Below are 23556 nucleotides of genomic sequence, written 5' to 3'. Positions count from 1 at the left end.
TTTTGGTTTTGCTCCGATAATATCGCCATTATGATGTTTTGACGAGATAACCTGCATGAAAGCAGTGGGGGTGGAGAATAGGGGCCCCCGCCATCTCTGAGGCACAAAGAGACTAATGATTACGCGGCGGCAGCACCCCCTACCGGGCGGCAAATTATTATCCACAGGGCTGTGGTCCTGATGCTGAGGGATGGCGAGGATGCTGCGCAGGGCAGGGAGGGGGAGTATAAACCCGCTTTTGATCGAAAAAAATGTGCCTCAGTCTCTGTGGCGCAATGGAATAGCGCGCTGGACTTCTAATCCAGAGGCTCCGGGTTCGAGTCCCGGCAGAGATGTTAATCAAAGGGTTGTGGCTTTTTGGATGAGAGGAAACCGAGTGATGGATAAAAGCATACACGTTGTTTTATGGCTTTTGCTGGTAGGATGTATCTTAAAAGGCTGCTCTGTCTGCAGATACGATGGATGAATATATATATATATATATATATATATATATATATAGAAAGAGAGAGGGAGATAGATAGATAGATAGATAGATAGATAGATAGATAGATAGATAGATAGATGTGCTTTTTTAGTAGAGGCCCAGTAACACAGTGCATCTGGACTGAATTGTCATAGAAATTTCAAATGGAAGAGCCTTTTCAGCGCGCAAAGGTCAGCGCTTTAATATGCAGATTTCAAACGGGCAAAAAGCCTGAAACCACAGCTCCGGTGTAGCAGCACAGCACGGGCTTCGTTACCAGCCAATTACTGTCCAGGCTGCGAGCTCAGGCTCTGGTCTTACACGGTCATCACGTAGGCACCGCAGGACAACACAGCACCGCGCAGCCTCGTCCTGTGAAAGTCAGTGGACACGCGAGCACGCTCCCTCGCACGCTCGCGCATGCACGGTCTCAGCACCAGGGGCTGTCCACTCATTTAAACCAGTGCAAAAAAAAAAAAGAAAGAAAGAAAGAAAGAAAGTATTTTCTAATGCAGCGCCAGTAACAAAAACATTTAAAGCCTTTTCCGTCCTCATAACAAGTGTTTAATGATGCCAGATGCTGCGTGACTATTCTCCCGTTTGGTTTAGGGACAGAGGGAGAGATAAAGACTCCGGTTTACTTTGAACACAAATGACTCATAGTGCCAGAAAATGGTGTCGTCTCAAGATTTTTGTATGCAGATTCTGTATTGAATTATAGACTCTAACTACAATGTGGCGGTGCGAGTGGAGAATAAGGATTTGCGGTAGTCATTGTGCATTTTTAATTTAGTGAAATCAGAGTGGGGACCTTTCTGGAATCCTTTCAAGGACCCCTGAAGGTGGACTTTAGTTTCTGCTTTAGAAAAACCTACATTACCCCAATCACGAGGGCCCAGAGCAGCACTGTTTATTTATTTCTTTATTTCAATGTGGAAAGCAGCTGCTCGCTTGAAGATCTCTCAAACGCCCCGACTCCTCCAAACCTCCCCCTCCCTCCTGACTCCCCATGGCTTTTATTATTTTGTGTTTTCTTCAAACCCACCTCCCCGGTTTCGGTTTGTCGCCACCACCACTGATTGGACCTTCGTGCGGCTGCCGCCATCCATGTTTAACCCCATCATGCCTCCCCACACACAGACCTAATCCGCCAGTAAAACTAATCCTTAATCCTCTCTGGCAAGTTGAACCCCTCCATCCTTCCTCCCTCCCTCCCCTTGGATCCTGATTCCTAAACGGGCCTGATGCATGGGACGTCACAACTATACAGCGACTCTTTGATAAAGTTTATGGCCTGAGTATTTGCAAACTGGCCATTCCTAGGAGTATAAACATTATGATGTATAGATCTGGAGGGTTGTTACACAAATTTATAGGTGATAAAAGATAAAGAAAGTTACAATGAAGTCGGTGTTAAACGCACGGTTGAGCAGTAGAGACAAAAAAAAAGTCCCACAACTCCAAGGACTCAGTGAAACCATTACCATATTGCAAATGATCAGGCCTACGGGAAATAGCACTGGGCCAAACTGTAAGATAGGAGTAATGGCTTCATAATATCGATGATAAGACACAATATAAGTCATTGAGAACCGTGACAGTCAACTTCTGGTGACCCCCGCTTCTTCATCTGTGGATATGTAGGACTAATCCTGTGATAGAATTCCAGCAGGACATTAGACCTACTCAATATCAAACCTTAAGATAAGGTATCACGGGGCGTCCTACAGTCATGTGCTGCCACGGGGGCGAATGAAATACCATACAGCCCCGATAAGGTCAGGGTTAGACTCGCCGTGGAGCGTTTTAGGAACATTAGGCTGATTTTTCGGTATGGTGAGATGATCGCACTCCTCTATCTCCTCCATCTCCTCCGTGTTGCTCTCAGCCAGTAGGCCCCTGCTCTGGCCCTGTTATCCCAGTGGTACGGGCCAAATCGTATTAAAATCCCCTCCCTCCCTGCCTTGTCCCCTCCCCTCCCTCTCGTCTTTCAGACAGACTGTTTTTGCTGCAGTGAACGGTAGCCGTGGAGAGGCAGAGAGAGAGAGAGAGAGAGAGAGAGAGAGAGAGCGAGAGAGAGCGAGAGAGAGAGAGAGAGAGCGATACAAACAGAGTGAGAGAGAGAAAGAGAGGGAGAGAGAGGGAGAGAGAGCGGAGGAAAAAGCAAGAAAAACAAGGAGTCAGGCGAAGGAACAAGGAGATAAAAAAGTCGATAAAAGCAGATTGAGAGGAGGCTCCGGACAAGCGACTGCTGCGCATCAAAGGAGGGACCTTACTGGGGACCTTATTGGAGACCAGCGCCAACAAAACCCGACTCCGGAGGCGGAATATAACGGTGTGTGTGTGTGTTTGTGTGTGTGTGTGTGTGTGTGTGTGTGTGTGTGTGTGTGTGTGTGTGTGTGTGTGTGTGTGTGTGTGTGTGTGTGTGTGTGTGTGTGTGTGTGTGTGTGTGTGTGTGTGTGTGTGTGTGTGTGTGTGTGTGTGTGTGTGTGTGTGTGTGTGTGTGTGAGAGAGAGAGTGTGTGTGTGTGGTTATTTCCGTGCATTGCCTCTCAGTTTGTGTTATTGTCCAGGGTTTGGCTGTAGCCTGTAGGGCGGACAGGAGACACCTGTCAGTGCTGACGCTTTTCCGTCTCCAGGAATGTGTCTGTGTGCGCACTCTGGGTAGGTGGCTGGGTGTGTGTGTGTGTTTGTGTGTGTGTGTGTGTGTGTGTGTGTGTGTGTGTGTGTGTGTGTGTGTGTGTGTGTGTGTGTGTGTGTGTGTGTGTGTGTGTAATCCGTTATGCCAGCCCAGGGAGAGAGCTGTATAATCCCTGCGTGTTTTATAATTTACTCTGAATATGCGTTTTGTAGTCGGGCTGCCTGTGCTGCTTTACCCGACTCTCTCACTCCCCCCTTCCTCTTCTCTCTCAGCTCTGTTGGCTTTATCGCTCTGCGAAAAAAAAAAAAGCATTACAACTGCGCGCTGTGTGCAGCAGCCACCTCTCTCCAGCATTCACAAGAGTCTCTAAATCTCATCCCATCAGTGTCAGATATTTCTGCAAGTGCTGGAGACGGCGTTGGAAAACACGCTCCGAACTGAGAAACATCGCTCTGGTGCTCCCGCGCCCCGTCGCAGTGATGCAGGCAGCCACCACGAGCTGTTATTATTGTTATTATTATCATTGTTACCAACTGTCGTTAGCCTGCTGTCCACGTTATGGAGCAGATCGCAAAGAACTTGTGCTAAATCTCGCCCAGAGTGTCCGGGTTATTTCCCATGGATGCACTTCTTCTAATTTTGTTTTCATTTCTCGCCATCACTCAACAGGAAGGGCTGGAGCAACAATAAACACAGCCCCCCCCCCCCCCCCACACACACACTACCACCCCTCCCAGTGCCCACATCCCTTCCCCATCCCATGTCCCCCACCCCTCTCCTTCATCCCACCCTATGTCCCCGCCCTAACCGCCCGCCGTCCCGCAAGCAACACTCCGCGTCCACGGCTCCCTCTCAGGGGTGACAATAAGGGAGCGTTCCGCAGATGGACCGAGGGCTCACCTCGGCGCAGGATACTGCTATTTTAAGGAATGTGCGTTAGAGAAAGAGAGAGAGAGAGAGAGGAGAAAGGAGAGTGTGTGTGGGTGTGTGTGGGTGTGTGTGTGTGTGTGTGTGTGTGTGTGTGTGTGTGTGTGTGAGAGAGAGAGAGAGAGAGAGAGAGAGAGAGAGAGAGAGAGAGAGAGAGAGAGAGAGAGCCTGAGCGGCTATTATGCACGTCCGTCCGTCTCCAGTCTTGTGCAAAGCGCGCCGTGTATTCTCAGCGGGCGACAGGTGCATCTCCCCGCCGCTGTGTGTTGTTTCCTTTCTTCTTCTCAGTTTTTTCATGAGCAGCTGGGGGAATGTTCCTTTGCGTTATTTCTAATTAGCGTGAGTTTAGTTGGTGGCTCGGTTATGGGCTGTCCAAAAACACTCGTCTTCCTTCACTCCACAGCTTGTTAGAGTAGATGAATAAACTCACATTTAAATCCACCCCCCCCCCACCCCCATTACCATCAATACGCCACCACCATCACTATCATCTTCTCTGCTGTTTGGCCCTATCGCTATCCCTCCTCCTCCCCTTACCCCCGCCTCCCTCAATTTCTCAGTATGGCATGACACAAGCAGATCGATGAATACCCATGGAGCAACGCGTGAGTAACGGGTGTGCCAAGCGTTTATTCAGCAGCAGCCAACCAATGGCAGGGGACACAATTAGTGGCCAGTCGGCATGCCCTGCTTGTTTTCTTTATCTCTCTGCTGCTCTCTCTGCAGGTGACTCTCCAGAGCTCCTCTGCCCTCCTGAGGATTCAGAGAGACAGGCGGATCTGCGCGCCCGACCATGGCCTTCCCATCAGCCCCCTCCGCATTATGGAGTGTCAGCGTATTGACAGTACTATTCACAGCTGCGGTTCACAGCAACATTGTCTATGGTAAGCACCTCTCTCACTCTTTATCTACTCGCCTCCTATTCTCTCTATCTCGCTGTCTCTCCGTGGGCCCCTGACCTCCCCGACCCTCTCTTTCTGTCTCTGGTGGCGCCCCTTATCTGTTGACTTGGGGCCTTTTTGTTGTTTCCTGTATTATGACAAGGGAATCACAGAGCCGTTAATAAGCACATGGGACACTCCCACCTACCCCGGACCCCAGTGGAATTTCTGCCGTTGTTTTTGAGGAATGTGTGTGACTCGCACATGGCCACGAGGCCACACAAACACGTGCTTACTACAGGTCCTTGCTGCTGTAGCTCGTTTGCCCTGTGGCCTCCTTTTCTCTGTCTCTTTTTCTCTCCATGACATCTTCAGTCAGTTGAATGCACTCACATAAGAAGTACAAAAGCTGGCGCACACACACACACACACACACACACACACACACGCACACACCGGCACTCCACCTTTCATGTTCACCTGCTCCACTTCTCTCTCTGCCTGTCTCACATGTGTGCAGACAAGATCTGTGTCAGAGGTTCATGAAACCTGGACACAAGCAGTATTCATCTTGTACTTTCCTAAATAGCAACAGGGGAGTGTGCACACTTACAGCACACACATACAGTACAGACACACGACACTCGTCATGGCTGAACCTGTGATGAGTCGGGTGCAGCTGAAAGCGGATGGAAGAGGGGATTTGATGACAGAAGCACTTTGTAATGATATCATCCCTGCTGTGAGCACCGAGTGAACAGGAATACACTGTCCAACGTGCTCTCCCAATTACATAACACTCAAGTGACTGCCTGCTGGTAATACAACCTTTAGAGGGCAAATTGTGCCGGTGGCAAAATGGAGCATCATGATTGGCCCTTAATCCATAAAAAATTGATTGACACAGGTAGAATGCTGTTGGCATTTTCTCATTACAGTAGTGATTTAATTGCACAGAGTGTTTGGCGAAGAACCATAAGATGATATAGCAGGCAAGAAAGCTTCTAATAGACTTTCCCTGATTTGCATTTGCAATATATATTCTCATAGATCCCTCGCTTGTGCACACCCACACAATTTCACAAATCTGAATACATCCATGAGTGCACGGGGAATGTTCGCGCATGTGTCCATGCGCAGCATCCACGTGTATGCGCACAGATATGCAAGCGCACGCACCACACTTACTGTACTTCCACTTCGTTTATCCACATCAGCTGTTTCTACTTTCTGTTGAATTATGCATACTTGTGTTTCTGCATGTTTGTGTATGAAGTGTGGGGAAGTGGAGAATTGTCAGTGTGAGAGCACAGTGGTCAGAGCAGTAAAGAGTGAGAAACAATCTGCCTGTGCCAAGACGCTGGGATGAGGTCACTGCTAAACAAATGCAAATAGAGGCCTGTCAGGCCCCTGAAAGCTGTTGAAGATGAGAAATGCACAATCTCCAGATTGAGGTGCTGATGATGAAATATCAATCGCTCATCAGAGTACTGACCCCGACTGTGTAGCTCGTCATTGAAACGCAGACAGCGGTTTGTTATTTGGGTCCGAAAGCGATTTTGGCTCGCGTTCAGACACGCGTCACATTTGATTAAGGTGTGCCTAGCGGGAGGCCTGACCATGCATGACCAATTCTTGCTTTGGTTTCACCTAAGCGCTGTTTTACATTATCATGTCAGTCAAGGAGAGTAATTAAGCCTGGGACGTCTGACAGTGTTCAGGAGATGAGAAAACACGTCAAAGAGTACAATTGAGAGGAGAGCCGAAGCGGGGACGGAGTGCTGACTTAAGAGACTGTCAGTGTGAAAGTTGTAAACCATTACTTTGTGCTCAAGGTCTTTTTGTCATTCATTTTTGCTATCAAAGCATCATCAAACGCTAACACTAACTACACTGAAATAAAACTAAGAGCGATTCTGCATTAAAATTAAGAGCTTTTGTCAAAAAAATTCTTGGCCTATTTGTGCTACAGAGGAAAACATTTGTCAGGCTCAAAATACATGATTTCATCAAGAAAAGTACAGGAATGTATCTTGTTGGCAGTGGTGCAAGAAATACTGACAATTTATAGACTTTCTCACAGGAAAACAAGGAACTGAGCTCTCATGGGACCTCACACACAGCACCAAGAACGGTGCCAAAAATTCAGCAGCCAGGAAACTATATGTATGAATCTTCAGTTCACACATCCTACAGTTTCCAGACATTTGAGCAATGTGGCAAACAGTGGAGTTGCAGCTTCAGAGTGTAGTGTAGTGTGTAGGCTGCAGAGCACTGGTCCATCACTCACATCTGTCCCGATCTGTCCTGATTGGTGTTGTTGTGACACAGCAGGCAGAGCTGTTAAGTAGAAGATGGAGTGGGGGCGGGGTGGGCAGTCAGATAATGCTGTCATAATGGAGATCTCCACGCAAAGAGCCCCCTGGAACAGAAGGGTCTACTTAGCATAAATAATTCAATGTTATGTATCAGAGAGGAAAAACGATTAGCTCAGCAAATCAATGCGAGAGCAGATGAGCCATCAGAGAGCAGGGCTGCCCATCACTGCTACACTCAGGACCCACAGCGAATTGAAAACATTCATACTGTTTGGCTCTTTGAGACAAAAATCTTCCACCATGAGGTTGATTATTACAGCAACCAACAGGCTGCATATCATGACCGTTTAGATTCCTGACCAACCCTGGGCACCCAGCTCTTCCACCTCCGCTGCCTCACCTTCATTTGACTTATGTTAAAGTCAGGGAGAGGACATCACTAACTCTTGTTTTTTTTTCTGGATTTGCCAGTGACCAGGCTTCCTTAGAGCGAGTGAACGAATCAGGGAGACACTAATTGCACACCAATTGACATATCCATTTCCACAGCTGGATGTGCAGCCATGCAGCGCGGATGGAAAGTGCCTCTCGGAAGGGCACGGATTAGGCATGCTATTGGCCGGCTGTACCCTGGTTCTGTACAGCTGACCCAGTTACCTCGGGGCTGTTGTGGAGTGTGTAGGGTCCGTCTGCCAGGCCGCTCTGTAGACAGCGAGTAGAGCAGCGTGCAGTGGCCTCCCATCAGCCACCTGGCCCTCAACTCCACAGCAGCCTGATCCCACACCCCAGGAGAATGTTTGCATTCGTGACTAGAAACATGCCTAATAGTTTATTTACCTCAACGAGTTCTGCTGATCGGGACAAGCGAATGAAGCCCGATGCTTCCAGCTGAGGCCAATAATGAGTAAGGATTAAAGGATGGGAGCAGTGTAGACCAATCGTAGTGCGGTAAGATTTACAGGCGGGAGGGCTCCGCATGTGTGTGTGGCTCTGCCAGCGGTTCACTTTATCCTGCCACAAAATGGGCTCCTTCCCCCCCTAGACCAGCTCTTTCTCGCTGGCTCGATGCCCACTTCCTGTGTGTGCTGCTGTTGTTTGCTGTTGACTTCCTGTGTGCCAAGATGGGGGAGCGTTTGGCTAATACACAGTACGGCTAGCACACAATAGCAGTAGGCGGTTTGGATGGGAGGCCTCTGCCTGTTAACAAGGCTGACTGATAAGCAGTGACTCATTAACAAGCCGAGGTACACAGAGCCTGGGGGAATTACCGCCTAGCCACTGTGACATTAATAAGAGGCCTAAGCTATTTTTCCATTTGGCTCTGCTGGCAGAGGGCTAAACCAGTGGTTTCCAATCTCGACCCTGGCTATTTACTGGCTCCAGTGCTTTTCCATTTGTTTCAGCCACTGGTTACCTGGTCTGATTGGAATGCGCTGGATCAGTATTGTCAGTGTGGGCTGCAGTTAATGACATCTGCTGCTTCAATGGAGAACCAGACTCCCCTCATTAGTTTTCTGCAGGTTCATTCAGAAACATCTGGGGAGGAGCCCAATTAATTCTTCTCATGCTGATCATGCCAATTAATTAACAATATGTTTGTTTTTAGAAAGAAGAAAGACAGTGACATATACCAACGTATAGCCTAGTTTTCAATTATTGAGACTGATGATGATTCTGATATTATATAGATTCAGCTAGGTGCCTGACATACAGTCAGCACTATGCAGAAGAGTTCCAAGTAACTGTCTCCTATCACAATTTTAAATCCAAAGCCATATTACTCTCATTGTCTTGTGTTTATTCTTCTCTGATCCTTTAAGTGTTTTGTCGTCCAGATCAGTTTTGTGATTATAAATTGGATCCTGATTGGCTGGCATTAGTTTGAAACAGATTTACATCTGGCAGAAAACCAATTATTTCTGCTGTTCATCATGCCGATTAATTAAGGCGCTGCGGCTGATTGATTAAACTCCCAACAAAGCTCAAACCACGAGCACCGGACCCCTGGGGATGATTTGCATCACACATTATGCACATTGCTGTGTCTTCATGTTATCTTCATATATCTCCTCAGACATGCTGAAACATTACACATGAGTAAGCGACAGGAAGAGAAACTCACAGCTCAACAAGGCGTAAGTGTTGATAAGTAATTTGTGGCTAAATTAAGCAGAATTAAAATGCAGTGGCACACCAGTATCATTGGATCTTAAAGGTATCAGGAGCACCCAAACAAGACTCCATTAGACCTCATCAATCTGAGGCAGATCTCATCCACCCAGGCCCACTCAAGCAGTGTGAGATTACATCAGAGCAGATCAATCTTGCTCGCTACCATCATAATAACAGCAAATGCCATTTAGAGACTGAAAGAGAGAAGGGCTCTTGAGATTTTGCAAAGCCTTATCACACTCAGCTTCCTCTCAGGTGCTCTTAAAAGACACATCACTCCGCAGCAGCTCAGGGTCAAGAAAATTAGGGGTCCTGCATTTTCTGAGCTGTCAGCCTTAGACCATCACTTCACAAAGACACAGCAGATTAAACAAACCTAACAACAACAACAACAGCAACGGCGCCAGCCTTGGAATAAATTAATTCACCTCGTTTCCAGCAAGATCCCTTATTATTGTGCTCTGCACTGAACTGGCTTTTCCTTTGATCAGGTCCCTCACTCTCACCGCCCCCCAACCCTATCCCCCCCTTTTTCTCCCGTTATCTGCCAGACATCTCTGGTGGGTGTTTTTAATTGATTGCAGTGGGGGTGGAAATCACCCTTCCTGTCACTGAAGCATGGCGGGTCGGACCAAGGTTCTTCCTGGAAAGGTGTATCTGTTTGTTGAAGCTCATCACCGAGCCGTGTGCAACTCCCAACTATGACGGGCTGGCGGAAGACGCGGGCATGTGTGGCTGTAAAGCGCAGCGTTTGTATTGATTGAGTCTGAGTCTGAGTGCTGAGGGTTCCCCCCCGAGCGCAGGAGCTCCACCAAAGGAAAGAGCAGAGGTTGCTCTTGTTTATTTCCTCTTTTTTTTTGATGATGCCATCACTTCAGCTGGTGGTACTGAGTGTGTCTGTGGGGGGATGTTATCGCTGATATCACAACCGTAAAGCCGTTTTAATTCACCTGTGTGCCGTCTTGGGAATCCTCCCTAGTCTGGTTTCTGCTGTGGATATCACTGTCCATTCACTGGATGTTGAGTCTTATCGAGCATAGCCCTGTCACACTGAGAACCGGTGTTGGAGAAGTATTGTGAAGGAGGTCTCCATATTGGAATTTAATGTAGCATGAACTCTCATGGACATCAATCCCAGAATAAAGCATTAATCTTTGCAAATACATATTATTGCATTCTTACTTAAAATACTTCTGAACATTGCTGCAAGCACAGCAGACACACATGGCCAGTTAACCCCCCCCCCCCATGACAAAACTATAAATGGCTGTTTGATGAAAATAATTTGTGATAAACATTTTACTTCAGCACTGAATTGACAGCCGTCTGAGGTGGAGTCTGGCATTTCTGCTGTACCAGCTGATACAATGTCAGAGTGAATCAGCAGCCAGACTGACAGAGTCCTTGAGGCTGCGTACTGTCTCGGCACATGCAGCAAGCTTTTTGATAGATTTATCATTGACTGACTGATTACAGTCAGTCGGAGCGATTGAACTGAGTGCTAGTTGCAGCTTAAAATATGATGCAAAGTCACTCTAAAAGCATTATTTGTATTATGTGGAATCAGCTTTGAACATTGTTTCCTGTGCATAATGTACTTTTTATTGTTTCGATTGCAAGTTTATCGTGTACTGAGGTGTGGTTTCAGCATTGAAAATGTTGGATGGTGTCATTATTAAAGTCTTCGTATTTTAACGCAGCTACTGCTCGGTGGAGTTCATTTATGGTTCCACTGCACTGCTGCACTCCTTATGCCTCACAATCACATTGTACCCTACGCTTCTTGAATGCTCATAGCTCTCAAATGCAGCCTGTATTATTTAAATGCCCTTTGCATTAATACAGTACCTGGCATTTAGTGTACGTGCTTTCATCACAATTTATGGCTGCATTGTAATTGGATCGAATTTTTCATGCGCCCTATGCAAAGCGGGGGAGCAAGTTGGGAGGTTGCACTGTCAACAAGAACAACCATGACGGGTGTAGGATCATTAGACTTGATACTACAGAGCCCGGATTTACTTTTCACTGAAGTGGAAAAGGTCGTCTTTTATGAGTCTTTCCTGGAAGGCAACAAAAAATGATGACGCGTGGCTTTTTGCCGCAGTTTGCAGCTACTGTAAATGCTGCGGAAGAAAGAAAGCAGTGAGAAGTGATGGGAGTGGAGTGTGGTACTGTAGGTGTCTTTGGAGAAGCTGAGTGGATGGCAAACTTTGGAGTGAGTTTAGACTTTTCTGCACTGTTTGCAAGTTGGGAATACACACTGTGTGGACTGCATTTACACTTGGCTGAGGTTCGCTCACCTTCGCAGGTGGTCTGAAGGACCTGATAACTCGCAGATCGTAATGTGCTCGCTGTATCGCCACAAGTGTTTTTTTTTTTTTGAAAGATGTCCACACAGACGTCGCACACACATCTTGTATCGCATTGATACAAGATGTAAATGAGGTCAGGCTGCGGAATGTTTTAACAGAATAGTCTGTTATCTGTCAGGTACTCTACCTACCAGTGCTTATGTGTGTTTGGTTGATTATGTTTCTCTATCAATGCCACAACCCAGATAGGCACTCGCCTAATACAATGAATATCTTTATTGTTAGAATACTTTTATTTTACCCGGTGAATACAGTGATTGTGAACTAGAGTAGGTATTATTCGCCTCTCATGAGATCTGCTGCTCCCACCACTTTTTTTAAGTAGAGGAATTCAAGTGATCAGCGTTTAAAGATTCCAAAACAGCAGTCTATTGATGAAGTGCTGATGAAATAATCTTGTTTGCTTTATTCTGTTATCCTTGAGTTTTTATAAGACTGACATGTGCATATTTCCCAGTGACAGCTGGTGCAGGGAATATCTCCCCTTCCTTTAAGCGTTAAATAAGGTCAGCCAATCAATCAGAATGTCAGTCACTGTGATGCAGGAGGAAGCCTCACGCTCACACACTGCCCAGTGGCCAGGTCAGCCTTGGTTTTTATTTTGCATCTGGCCCTTGACACTGATCAGGGTGTGATGAACACATGATGAGTGGATGTGGCTTCCGACAACGAGGCCATCGCCGCGCGGTGTAACTCATCGCTACTGCGCCGGTTGAAGACAAAGGCACCAAATAGGCATCTCTAATCTCCCTGCTGAATGAATCCGAAACAAAGAGAGGAGGAACGCAGACATAGAGGCTTGGACACACATAGGATAAGCTGATTACCCAGGAAAAGAGGGAGGGCGAGGGAGACAGAGGGAGAAAGACAGAGGCATGCACGTGAACAAGAGAAATCCATACAGTAAGGGAGCACGAGGGGCAGGGGAAATAGAGGAGGAGGGGTTTGGGAAGAATAAAGCAAGCGCACTCTAATGATGGGGAGCACAGAGCGGAGAGAAAATGAAAAGAAACAGTGCAGGGAGCGAGGGAGGAAGAAAAAAAACACACAAGAAAAAAAAAAAGGTGAACGTTTAAAAGGACGAGCCATGGCGCGCTACATAGAGCATGCAATAGGAAAATGAAGGGAATGCATATTTGCCTGTGATATCCTCCTTAGGAATGCGACACAATCAAAAACAGGACATTATGCAAATATGAGGCGGCTACGGCAGTATAATCGCTACCTGAGTCATTTCACCTGCTCTGTTCAGTAGTCGCTATATATACAAACAGAATTACACCCAATCCAGGTGTACGGGCTAAATATACAGCTAATTAAAATTAATGAGATTTACTTAGAAAAGAATATGCTCCTTCCCTAAGCTGCTTATCCTTGCATGAGAATCTACTACACGCTGACACACACACACACACACACACACACACACACACACACACACACACACACACACACACACACACACACACACACACACCTAGTTTTGATTCACCCTCCTTCACTTCGTTTTCTCACAGGCTGCTAGTCAGACTATTAAGAATCCTCGGCGCGCTTGCACACACACACACACACACACACACACACACACACACACACACAAACACTCAGTCTATCTGTCTGTCTTTCTGCTGACTTCCTTCTCACGCTGACTTAAACATGCTCCTTGTTCAATGAACACGCAAGTTCTTGACTGGAGGTTGGCACACACACACACACACACACACACACGCGCGTGCACACACAGACACATTCGCACACTCACGTTGACACACATTCTCAGAGATGCACAATTGTGTGAACAGATGCTAACACTCTGAGAAACTCAAGAAACGATTTGAGTAGAACACACATTCAGTGGGGTCCAAAAGTCTCTCCCATTCTTTTGAATGGGAGAGTGGTCATTATAGACATGGCAAATACATATTTATGCATGGAGACATGCAGAAGAGCACACTTACACTTACACATACACACACACACACACACACACACACACACACACACACACACACACACACGCACACACACATATTCAAATAGAGCTTTGAAAGCCCTCCAGTCTTTACTTAAACAAAATACCCCTGTGAGCCAAGCTGTTGACTGCCAGGTGAAAAATTGTTTGTGTGTGTGTGTGTGAGTCTGCCTAGCTGTCTGTGTGTATGCATAAGTGTGTGTGTTTAGCAGGCCAGCCACTTCATACATACAGTATATACTCCCCACACAGCGTACCACCTCTGTATACACAGCGTAGGCATTTGATATGTAACATTTTTGCATACTGCTTACGGAGATATAATTTTTTTTTTCCATAAGATGGTGTCCAACCAGCGACGCTCCACTTTCTAGCGAGCAAAGTGCTGAGTAATTAAAAGGCTTTTCGAGGAGTGGAGCAGTGTGTGTGTGTGTGTGTGTGTGAGGCTGTGTGTGTGTGTGTGTGTGTGAGGCTCTGTGTTTGTGTGTCTGTGTATGTGTGTGTGTGTGTGTGTGTGTGTGTGTAGGTGCTTGGTAAAATGACAAAGCGTGAATTAATCACGCACTTTATTAACAGACTCAGGTTTGGGTGGAACACTTGTGTCTCCACTGCAGAGGTAGCTGAACCACACACATGCACACTCTCCGCTCTGTCTCTATCTCCCTTTCTCTCCGTCTGCGGCTTCATTTCTCAGCCTGGTGAGTACTTGAATGTCATTATGACTTTTGCTATCAAAAGCAAACAGCGGGGCTGGCTTGAGGAGTGCATGCCAGACCTCATGCTTTCCCTGCTGAGTACCGCAGCATGTCGAGTGCTATTTTGATTATTCTGCCCTTTTTTTTTTTTTTTTTTCCATGCTTCTTTTCAACAAATGGACGGTGTGTTTTTTTAAGTGACAGGTTTATTGACAAAGCTCCCACTGTGAGGCCCTGCTGGCCCACGTGGTCTAGTTTATGAATGGAACCCCCCCCCCCTTTAAATTTACAGTGGCCTGCGTGTCAATGAGGATGACTTCATATCTACCGGCAAATTTCGATCCCATTTGCGTAATGCATCGACAGACGGCACAAGTGAACGATATAATTGAGTTAATGAGCTACACGCCCTTATCTGCTGTTCATTCATACGGGCAGCCCAAGGCGTGACGACTATCAGCCTCCTTACACAGGCTACTGTATGTTTGATGAGTCCCTTGAAGGGAGAATTTGATACTGCAGTCGAACTTCCTCAAGGCAAACTGTTTTGATGTGTTAAGCAAAGAAGAAGGAGTTTATCCTCTGCTTTCCTGTTTTTTTTCTTCTTGTTCTCTTATTCTATGATGAATATTTAAATATTATTGTGATTTATTTATCGCGGCTCAGTGTTCAGCTTCAGCGAGCTATTTTCAGGTTGATATCTTCGCAGGCAGGAGGGAGGGGAGGTATATAGACTTGTACATGGGGAGGTGTCACGCTTGACTTTGTGACAGCGCTCGGCGGCATGCCTGGGAGAGCATCTTTTTGTTGTTGTTTGAAGGGTTCGGTGACATTTTCTGGTTCTTCCCCTCAGGGGCTGAAAGAGTCAGAGCTGGCCTGGTTTCATCAACCTTCTGGTACAATTTACAGAGGTTCCTTTTGAAGGTTGAAGTGAAAAAGGAAGGGTCATTTACGTCATGGGGTCAGTAGCCGGTGGCAAGATGGCTGCATGTTGACATTTCTTCGTACTGTTGTTTGTTACACCTCGATGGAGCAAACATGAAAACCATGGCAACCTGGCATGACCTGCCATCCCATAGTGAAGAGAGTTAAAGGGGATCCTATTTTAAGGATTAAACAGAAAAAGTTGTGTGCATCAGCAGATAGCCAGTGTAGAATATCAATATATCTGGAAATGTTTAAGATCAAACTGGTGAAACGTATCATTTTGTAAACCAAAATTACTTAATGTCCTTTTAAATGTGTCATCATTTGGTTTAATTTTGTCTAAATCGTCATTACATGAATGGAGTTCAGCTATTATTTTAATAAGATATCTGGTTGTGGAATATTTTTTTTTAGTAAACTTTGCAATCAAGGACATTTGCCACTGATAAGAGTTTGATCTAATTGGCAGCAGGCAGGTCAAAGTTTCAAGGTAGTTTCAAGTCAAGTATCAAGTTCTCGAGGTCAAATCCAAGTCAAGTGACAAGTCATCATTAACTAATTGAAGATAAAGACACAAGCCTTTCAAGTCTGAACAATATTTTACTATATTAGCTTTGTGTTGATAGCATTTAATACTTAGCTGACACCAAGTCCTTCAGTGCATAGGCTTAATAAGTAGATATTCAAGTTGTGAGGCTTTGCACGACACTGGCTTATTAATTCCAGATCTGAAACGATTAATCGATTTAGTTTTTAACTTAAGCAGGCAGTCTCATTGAGATTAAAATAATAAAGCTTTAAAATCTCAAGGGGAAATGTTAGACTGTAGTTTGAGAGCAGTTTGCAGCTCATTCCACTGAAATGGTAAATAGTACCTGAGACCAGTTCTGCCAACGTTAGTGCGAACATGAGAGATAGCAAAGGTTAAGTAGTTACTGTGGATACTGGATTTAAATGAGAGAAGAGATGTGAAGGTAGAGGCTATATGGTATGGCTATTTCTTCTTGACTGTATGGAGGCCCAACCCACCATGTGATGCAGAGAACAGTATTTGTAGCTACTGATGAAGCCGAGTGCTCTATGATACACAGGGCTGAACTGCTGTAGTGTTGCTGGGGCAGCATGACAATACAGAATATCTCCATAGTCAAGAATAGACATGAAGGCTGACTGCACAATAGTTTTACAGCTGGAGGAAGACGGACGTCCTTTAATTCTACACAAGAAGCCTAGTTTGATTTTTCATTTCTGAACATTAACCTCGTCTTTTGTCAAGCCAAAATCTTAAGTACTTGTATGAATCTTTTGATAATGAAGTAACTGTTTTTCAAGACGGTTGATGCTTTTTGTTCAATCTTCTCGTTTGTGAGGATTTGGTGCTTGTCTTAATCTTATGTGGCAGCAAGTCAAATATCTTCAGGTTTTTCAGTGTTGGTTGAGCAAAACAAGCAATTTAATGTTACTGACATTTTACAGCAAGTGAGCAAGTGATAAGGTGAGAGAATAATGATCGGATTAATCGCTGATGGAAATACTCATTGTAGCCCTCAATAGTTCTTTACTGTTGTGGCATTTGACAGAGCTTGAGACCTGATAAAGGTTTTGCTAACATGCACACCTCAAGTCAAGTGAAACATTTAGGGAGTCAAGTTTCAAGGAAGACGGGTTTTACAGTAGTCAAGAACCAGTCAAGTTTCACATTTCAAGTCAGCAGCTCTGGGTGAGAAGGCACAGCAACTGAAGTGTCTCACGTTTGAGCCCCACTGCAACCGTGCATTCTGTTAAAGTGTCCTTGGCTAAGACACACAACTCCCGCACTATCTGCTCAGTCATTGTGTTTGGCTTCGGCTTAGAGCATCAGCTAAATGGCCGACGTGCTAAGATGTGCAGTAATTCCATCTTCAGAAATCCAATCATTTTTCCTGGCAGTTTCAGATTAACCCTGGCCAGCACGTCATAAATTGATTGGCACATATTCCCTAAACAATAAACGTCTGTCACAGCATATGCAGACAAAGCTAGCAGTGGTTACAGAGGACATGCTACCATAGTGAGGGAGTGACAACAGAAGGGAGGAAGAGGAGGAAGAAGAGGGGGCGATGTCTGTCTCTTGCTTAAATAGTTACTCCTCCAATTTGGCTCATCCACGCTAAACTACTGCTATCAAATTTCCTGTTAGACTTGAATCATGTCGCTCCCTCCAATCGCCTGATGTTGCGCTGTTTGAAATGAAAACTGAAAGCTTCACCTGAATCAAGTCTGACATTTTCAATTTCAATCAAGCAACACCTGATAAAGGAACATTTATCTGCGAGACACTGTACGACATCCACATGAGCCATTAACTGTGTGTAAGGTCATTTGGTTACACATAGACATGGCAGCAAAACAAATGCCCCATTAACTATTCATAAATTCCTCATTAAATATTCTTATTAGCTTCATACTGTATATAGAAACACATGCGGAGACATGCAGACACTCATACACAAATACCCGATTAACAAAGCAACAGTGACTCATGTATTTGAAACGCACCTCACTGTAGGGAGGAGTAAAAGAACAAACATGCATCTATTTGACAAACATAATCGTGCATATTATCCTTTTCTGCTGAAATAGGACCTTTAAAGCTCCACTTGGATTTTTACTAAGATGAATAACAATAATTCAGAGTGCCACTAAAAATAACTAAAGTCACAAACATCTCCACTGTCTGAAAAGTAAATCCATTACAAACAAGAACAGTGATGCAACACCTGCCATTTGTCGGATGATTTCTCCCAAAGCGAAGCATACATTTTTGAGCGCTGGTGACCTGAGGGGGAATCCCTAACCATGACGGTGTTAGTGCAGAGATTTATCCACAGAGAGATATAGCAATGCAGCAGATTTTATGCAAGATTTGAGTTCTAAAGGCCAGCAGAGGATCTCAGTCTTTTGGGAAATGGTCTTCTTTGCTCACTGGATTGAGAGTAATTTATATCCAAAAGTGGTGTGTCCAAGGTAGCCTGATTTTTTCGAGATGTTTTACCTGTTATATAACAGCTTTCAGTTATGATTTTCAAACATCTTCAATGTCAAAAAAAAAAGAAAAGTTGTCTCTTTTGATTTACTGTAGCTTGTTTTGGGTGATTCAAGATCGTCGTGTTCGTACAGAATTTGATCAAAACAACAATTTATTGACCTTAAATTCCTACACATACACACTTGATTTGATGGGGAATTTCCTTCACCATCTCACAAGCTATGACACATGGAGTTATTTCTTATCCAAACGTAAAAGGTAACTGAGCTTGCCGTTTGTTTTTTAAGACGCTTCACCTGTCATCTAAGAGCCTTCAGATCAGATTTTGAAATAGCTTCAAGGCCAAACAGGAAGTCTAGTTGCCTTTAATTTACAGTACCATGATCTGTATGGATGAGACTTGCCGTAGACAGACAGGCAGTGAGTTCTCAGAATTGATGTCTGTAATATTTTTTTTTTTAAAAAACCCTAGACATCACACTTGATGTTACAGAGGACTTAACAAGGAGTAGTTATCTTTCAATCCTTAGTGTGACACATGGGCTTGCACAGAGATATGGTTTTCATGACAGAACAAGGCTTTGTGAACCACAGCAGGGCTTTGAGGTAAATGTTGCTAACATGCTCACGGTGACGATGACAATGCCAACATGCTGATGCTGATGATGAAATATTTAGCATGTTCAGAAGCTCAGATTAGCATGCCAGCATGCTACGTACAGCTGAGGCTGATGGGAATGTCATTAGTTTTTTTATCAGTGAAATTTGCACCCGATGATGGCGCTAGAGGAAAAGACACGGGGTCATTTAAGTCATTAGGGTTCATTCTAAGGGGAACACGAATGTGTGTATGTCATGGCAATCCATCAAACAGTTGTTGGACTATTTCAGTATGGACCAAAGTGGTGGACTGACAGAGCAACATTTCCATTGCTAGAGCTCCACTGCTAGCACGGCTCAAAGACGTTGTAAATGAGAAGCCGGATGTATAAATGGCAGTGAATCTGACGGACCAGCGATAACCGGAAATCTAAAGATCATAACGTCTGAAACAAAGACAACAAATAATCGTAGAAAAGCAAAATCATCATTGCAGCACCATGATGTCAGCATCTCCACCTCCTCTGCGTCCTCCCCCAGCTGTGTTGTAGTCAGAGTGCCAATCACAGGAGCCCCTGTGTCCAAGCCCATAGACAGTCAACAAATTACCATTTGGAGCGGAACCCGGCTATAAATGCGATTGGTTTGGATTTGAGTCTGCTCTCCCGGCTTTGGATTTGAATAGAATAGAGTCTGTCCTCTTCTCTTTTTTTTTTTTTTTTTTGCCTCTGTGGCTTCAGAAAGCAAGATTAGATAGAGGTAGGGAGGAAAAGAGACACACAAGGAGAGGGGGAGAAGCAGAGTCAGAGGAGACAGAGGGAAAATAAGAAATACAGAGCAAGAAAGAGCATCCACGGGTCTTTAAAATTGCAAAAGCCTTAAAATAAATCTAAATTTAAGGCCTTGATTTTTTTTTTTTTGTGAAATTGTGTGAGGTGTCTGTGGTAGAGGTCTTATTTTTCCACCACGCTGTGACAAGTTTCTTTATCCTGCATGTCTCTTCTTAGATTATTTCAGAGCTGCCCATAGTTAGCAGTACAATAGGCCTGTGTAATGTTTTATTCATCATTTCTGCTTTAGCAAACAAAATTGGACTTCATGTTCCTTAACAAATAATTTCATGTTGTATTACACTGTCCATTCATAATTTCAGAATTTGTATTATCTATACTGAATGGAAAATAAGTTGCTTTTGGCAGTTTTATAGCAATCTATTTGTGGCAGTGTAAGATCTGTAAACCCTCGCCACATTTTGACAATAAAGTAATTACCATAAACAAATGACACTATTACCAGGAAGATTGTCAGCCTCCAAGGGCCTCTGTGCTGCATTTTACACAGTGTCCTATCAAGTCAGATTTTACAGGAAATCTGCCAGATTGCTAACGACACTAAGAGTTTGCATCAGCGTATAAAAAAACATGGGTGCCATATTTCCTGTACCAGTGATGATAAATATTTGTGATCCTGATTTTCAAATGTACAAAATGCTACAGAAATGTGGTGTTGGCACGGTTCCATTACATTTGGTTAATAGATTACAAATATGCAAATAAAAATTTAGATGTTTACATGCACATTGGTTTATTTAAATACCAGTACATAACATTTGGGTCACATTTCTTTCCATATAACTACATTATATGACATATATGTCACATACATCCACTTAACCTCAGGGAATAGAGTCGATCTGGTGTGATCACACTGTTAAATCAAAATGTCATTTGAGTCTTTGTATTCTTAAAAATGTTGATTATAGCCACTGTAATTAATATGCCAGATGTTTGATTATCATTTAATATCTTTGTGATATTTTTTTGTCTAAGTGAAATCATCAATTTTTTTGTATTCAGTTGCTTTTCTGATCTTTCTGTGTATTAGCATGCAGATATTTGGCAGATATTTTTTGTCCAAAGCAGCTCACATGAGGTACAGTCGAAGTCACAGTGGGTCATGGAGAGGCCTTGAAGCACCTACCACAAGATTGCAGGTGCATGAAGTGACACATGAGTGCATAGCAAATGATTTATCTTCATTTTAAACATCTTATTTCCTCCATAAGTGATCGATGAATCCAAAAAAGTTAGTGATGGATTGTTATTCCCGACAACAAAGGTTAGTTGCAGCACTACATGTGTCACATTTAGACTGTACAAGGCAACATTTCATTTCAGCAACGCCGAGTGGCAGCAGGAGATTCATTAGCTCATTAGTGAGAGACTCATTAGCCAGAAGTCATGTGATGTTGTAATCTTCGCTAATGTAAGTACAATAATGTCAGTAATCTTTGCACTCATCTGACCTGCATTCGAGCCAATTGATTGGCTTGTGGGCAGCTCGCTTTCTATCATTCAGGTCATTCAGTGGCATCTTTCCGATGTTTGTTTCTTGCACTTGAGTTTTCATTAAAGGCGACTGTTTAAGCTTTTCTTTATATTCTATAGTGTTACAATGTCGGATTTCCATATGAAACGTGACCAAAGTTTTAAATAATGGGGGTAGACGTAATCCCTGTAAGACAAAAGCTCAGGCGTCAGACTGCTCTGAATACTAGGTTTCCATTGGGTTTATACAGTCATCTGATCCAAGCTCAGCTCATTCTCACAAAACAGTCTACTTGAGTAGTATTATAAGCATTTCATGTACTCATCCATACAACTAACCGACGGCAACAGTCGTTTTCCTAGCAGCGTTAGCATTGGTATTTCCTGACAGCATGATTTTGACTTCAGCTGGGATTTCAGCGCATTTCCCACATGTGAAACTATTTGCAAGGGCATGAGTTGAAAAGTTTTATATACGGATTGTGATTGAAATGTGATGTTATGTCACACAATAACACAATAATAGTTACCGAACAGAGATGTCCTGCTGTGATCTTTGTTGCACTGAATGATCGTGAAGTTCACTCTCATATTTCGGATGGGATTCGGGCTTGAACGTTCATGGAGGCATTTGCGAAGATGCCATTTCCGATCAATTATGTTACTTATTTTTAGTTTGAGTTACTACAGTTTATTCTCAGAACCTCCACACCGGTAAGCAGATGGCAGCGCTGCCCCTCGGCAAGCTTCTGGATGTTCAGCCAATCAGAGGAAAGTGGGACTTTAAGGAGGCCTGAGCTAACTTTGCCTATTTCAGTCCGAGGCTCAACTCACAGGCTGCATAACAGGCAGTTTCAGATAAATAAAGGCTTTTTTTGGACTGTGAAATATGCAAAGCTACTCCAGTGGAGTCCCAGAATAAAAAATATAGAGCTGGAAATGAACATAATAGGTCCCCTTTAATTTGCAGTTTTCCAAGATTTCCTTTCACGGACATTGTGTTGCTTAATTAGGACAAATGTAGAAGCTCTTAATAGTGGGAAGAGGACACTCTTCTTGATGAGACATGCATTTTTACATTAAAAATATTGCCTATAGCTTCAAAAAGTCCTGAATTATTCCTTCTGAAACCTGCAGACAGCCTGTGGAGGCAGAGACAGAGAGAGTGCTGCTGCCTCTGAGGTCTGGGTTATTTCAGGATGGTTGTCTTGCACTGTAATGTGGTTTGGCACTTGTGTGTCTAGTCAGGGGGAGATATATGGCTGAATTTGCCTTGAGTGGATGGCTGGTTTCTGAATGGATGCGTTCTGGTTTCTCTGGTTGCTGATTGCTATGGTCAAGACTTTTCTCTCCTATTTTACTTCCTCATTTTCTTCTCTGCATCTCCCTTTGTCTTATCTTCGCCGCATCGGCCTCTTATCGTGTCCTCCTTCCTCCATTCCTTTCTTCATTTTCATTTCTCTCTCTTTTTGTTTGCCTTTTCTCCCTCTGTTTCCCTCCCAGTTTTTTTTATTTTCTTAGTTTTTTTGAAGATCTTGTCCCTGCTTTCGTTTCCTCGATTTTTTTGTTTCTTCTTTTTTTCCTTGTATTATCTTTTCTCTGTTGCTTTCCTCCCTGCCTTCCATTCATACTTTCTCCTCATTTCTCTCTCGTTTCAACTCTCTACCCTTTTTTAATTTCTCTCTGCCTTCTTATCTTTTTATATATCTTTCCTCCCTCTATTCTCTATATTTATCTCTCCTCCCCTCTCATCACTTTTAAGTCCCTTTCTCTCTCTTCCCTCTTGTCTTCTTCTCCCTTCTAGTCTCTCTGCTTTCCTGTCTCCCCCCTTTGCTTTCTCTCTATCCTTTTGCCTTCATCCACATCTCTTTCCCTCCCTGCCTTCTTCTCTGGTCTCCCTCTGTTATTGTGCTTGCTGTTTTAGCATACTCTGCAGGGAGCTCTCCTGCGATGCCAATTATATTGACTGAAGAAAAGGAGAAAGAGAAAAGGAAGGAGGGAGGGAGGGAGGGAGGCTTGGAAGACCTGTGCATGCGTGCACACAAAAACGCACACACATACACACATTCACACTGATGGAGAGAATGAATAAGAAGGGACAGAGGCTCGAGAGCTCAGGAGAGGAGTAAGAGGGAGGATGAGGAGTAGAAGGAGAGGAAGAGGGGGATGATGAAAGAAGGGGGAGAGCTGGGAGGAAGAGGACAGAGAGAAATTGGACGAGAGCGAAT

The 23556-nt window shown here is 44.3% G+C and overlaps 1 protein-coding gene and 1 non-coding gene across 5 annotated transcripts in view; both read left to right on the top strand.

The window, feature by feature from the left end:
* The first annotated feature begins 261 nt into the window (after window positions 1–261).
* trnar-ucu lies at window positions 262–335 on the top strand. Its single transcript has one exon. It is a non-coding gene; the product is annotated as a tRNA-Arg (tRNA).
* A 2246-nt stretch (window positions 336–2581) lies between these two features.
* cadm3 (cell adhesion molecule 3) overlaps window positions 2582–23556 on the top strand; it is an 89923-nt gene continuing 68948 nt past the window's right edge. For all 4 annotated transcript variants that reach the window (XM_022769246.1, XM_022769245.1, XM_022769244.1 and 1 more), the window contains exons 1-2: window positions 2582–2801; window positions 4760–4917. In XM_022769246.1, coding sequence (XP_022624967.1) covers window positions 4827–4917 — 91 coding nt within the window. In that variant the 5' untranslated portion in view covers window positions 2582–2801; window positions 4760–4826. The remainder of the gene's footprint in view (window positions 2802–4759; window positions 4918–23556) is intronic.

The sequence above is a fragment of the Seriola dumerili genome, unplaced genomic scaffold (genome assembly GCF_002260705.1).
Source record: "Seriola dumerili isolate Sdu_G_001 unplaced genomic scaffold, Sdu_1.0 BDQW01002429.1, whole genome shotgun sequence".
Classification (NCBI taxonomy): domain Eukaryota; kingdom Metazoa; phylum Chordata; class Actinopteri; order Carangiformes; family Carangidae; genus Seriola; species Seriola dumerili.
Note: the sequence above shows the minus strand (reverse complement) of the source record. Positions and strands in the feature narration are given on the sequence as shown.